Raw genomic sequence first — 2,451 nt, forward strand, 5'->3', positions numbered from 1 at the left:
TGTGTGTGTGTGTGTGTGTGTGTGTGTGTGTGTGTGTGTGTGTGTGTCAGTATGAAATATGAAAAAGCTAGTCTCAAAGATTGGGTGGAGACTCTGCGGATTGCGGCAAACTAAACCGAATACTGTAACGCGTAGACGCACACACACACACACACAGATGTGACCTGAATAAAAACCAGATTGGTCGACGCACAAGTCTCTCGAAAAGTGTTTCTGTCAATGACCAGTGTGAAAGAATAAACACACACACACACACACACACACACACACACACACATGCACATGAAAGAGCAGTGAACCCTTGCCACCCCAATAACGTAGCTCTCAGGTTTTGATTAACTGTGGTTTGAGGTGGTATCAGAGACCACAACAGCAATCACAGCTAAAACGGACAGAGAGCACAGATTATCTGGCCTGGGGAAGGAGGGAAGGGGAAGGGATGAAGGGAGAAAATTAAGGAAATGGAAGCAGAAAGGTGAAGTAAAAAGGAAGTAAGAGAAGGTTGAAGGTGGGGAGTTGAGGGAAAGAGGTAGACGAGAGATGTGAGGGAAGATACAAGATGTTGTGAAAGAAGGAGGAAGTGGGATGAAGGAGACAAAAACATGGAGGTGATGGCAGGAGATGGGACAAGAATGAAAGATATACATAACCACACACCCTTCTCTTTTTACATCCTTCTCTCAAACATTTACCCTCAGCCTCACCCCTTCTGAACTCAAGCCTCTACCAGGCGGTCGGATGTGTATAAAGACGCATGGCTGCCATTTAAAGTCCATTACAATGGCGAGAAGACTCAGCAAGTTTCTTTATAGACGTTTCCTCACATTAAGAAAAGAAATCCATGGGCTTGCTGTTAAATGAGCTCATTGATCAACTAAGTGTTGTTCGATCAGACAGAGGTAGCATTTCAACTCTGGTGTTCAGCTCTTATTGCTGCTTTTGTTTTTGCAGTTCACTGCAGTTTTTTATTTAGGTCTGCAATGTTAGTGGTAAAAACGTGTCAGTCAGCAATTGAGAAAAACTAAAGGAAAGATATTTGTAATACAGCTCGACCAATACATTAAGTAGGCCAATATTATCAGCCGATATTGGTTATTACAGATATGTTGGTATTGCAGCAAGATATATAAGGAATGAATTGCAGGATAATACATACTAATAGTTATGTATTACAGTATAACATAATATAATCTCCATATATAACATACATAGCATGACGCCCATCAAACAGGTGGACCTGACACGAACACAAACAGGAACACCAGGGCCGTAGCCAGGATGTTAGAAGTATGGAGTCCAACGAGCCACCAACCAAACTCCCTGCGATTTGTTTAGGACTTAAAAAGAAAATCCTGTTTGTATTAATTTAACAAAAGATAAGCCTGATAAATAAGAACAGAAAGTAAAAACAAAAGAGTTCATTAGAAGTATATTAAACAAAAATATAGAATATATTAAAAAATAAAAAATAAAAAGAAGAATAGAAGTAAATATGGAAATTATACCAGAACTATTAAAGTCAAAATTATAAGGCAACACAAGAGTGACATAGTGTGATTAAGTAATGATAATAGGTGTTTGTCTGTCTTAATATAGAAATATAATGTAATAAAAAATAACACATCAACAATATATTAAATAATAGAGTACAATATAATATAGTATATATTATAAATAATACATATAAAATATATATCAAAATATATAAATCAGTCTAACAGCTACACAATGACGAGGGGAGGAAGTTAAAATGTTCAAAGCTAATTCAACAATACGTCTGTAACCGTAGAATAAACCGCCAAATTCCCACAATTATACTGCCCGACATGACCGGTGTGCTCAGTATAGCTATTGTTCCCGGGGGAACTCACAGGAATACGTGCACATGTTTGCACTCACGCACACACAAACCAACCCAGATACACACAGACTTAAAGATCCTACCTTCTCCCACTCTCTCTCTTTGTTGAGAACTATGACCACCAGCTTTGGATATTCCTGGTAGCCATCTTCTGTGAATGACAAGTCTCTGCCATCCCATGTCACATTCATCATGTACCTGAGAGGAAGAGGAGGAGGAGGAGGAGGAGGAGGAGGAGGAGGAGGAGGAGGAGGAGGAGCGGGGCAGAGGGTGAAGAAGTAGCAGAGATAAGGACAAGGACAGGGGGGAGGTAGAAAAATCAGAGAATGAGAAGAAATGAATGGAGGCGAGGAGAAACAGAGGAAAGAGGGAAATTGAATTACATTAGCATGAGAAAAAGTCAATTTACAGTCTACCAGTATTACTAATCTAAAGATATGCACACAGGCTCTTTGTATTGAGAGTCAAAGCGTAATGCTGAGGAATAAAAAAAGCTCCAACCAGAAAAGGAAACAGAACCTATAACCACAGTGTGTCCATACTCACACACACACACACACACACACACACACACACACACACACACACAC

The 2,451-nt window shown here is 39.7% G+C and overlaps 1 protein-coding gene across 1 annotated transcript in view; it reads right to left on the reverse strand.

Annotated features, from left to right (window-relative positions):
- The window catches only part of grin2aa (glutamate receptor, ionotropic, N-methyl D-aspartate 2A, a), a 117,145-nt gene that overhangs the window by 32,094 nt on the left and 82,600 nt on the right, over positions 1 to 2,451 (reverse strand). Inside the window, exon 5 of the mRNA XM_031862185.1 lies at positions 1,945 to 2,059. Within this exon, the coding sequence (XP_031718045.1) occupies positions 1,945 to 2,059 (115 nt within the window). The remainder of the gene's footprint in view (positions 1 to 1,944; positions 2,060 to 2,451) is intronic.

The sequence above is a fragment of the Anarrhichthys ocellatus genome, unplaced genomic scaffold (assembly GCF_004355925.1).
Source record: "Anarrhichthys ocellatus isolate YVR2014 unplaced genomic scaffold, GSC_Weel_1.0 scaffold26, whole genome shotgun sequence".
NCBI lineage: Eukaryota > Metazoa > Chordata > Actinopteri > Perciformes > Anarhichadidae > Anarrhichthys > Anarrhichthys ocellatus.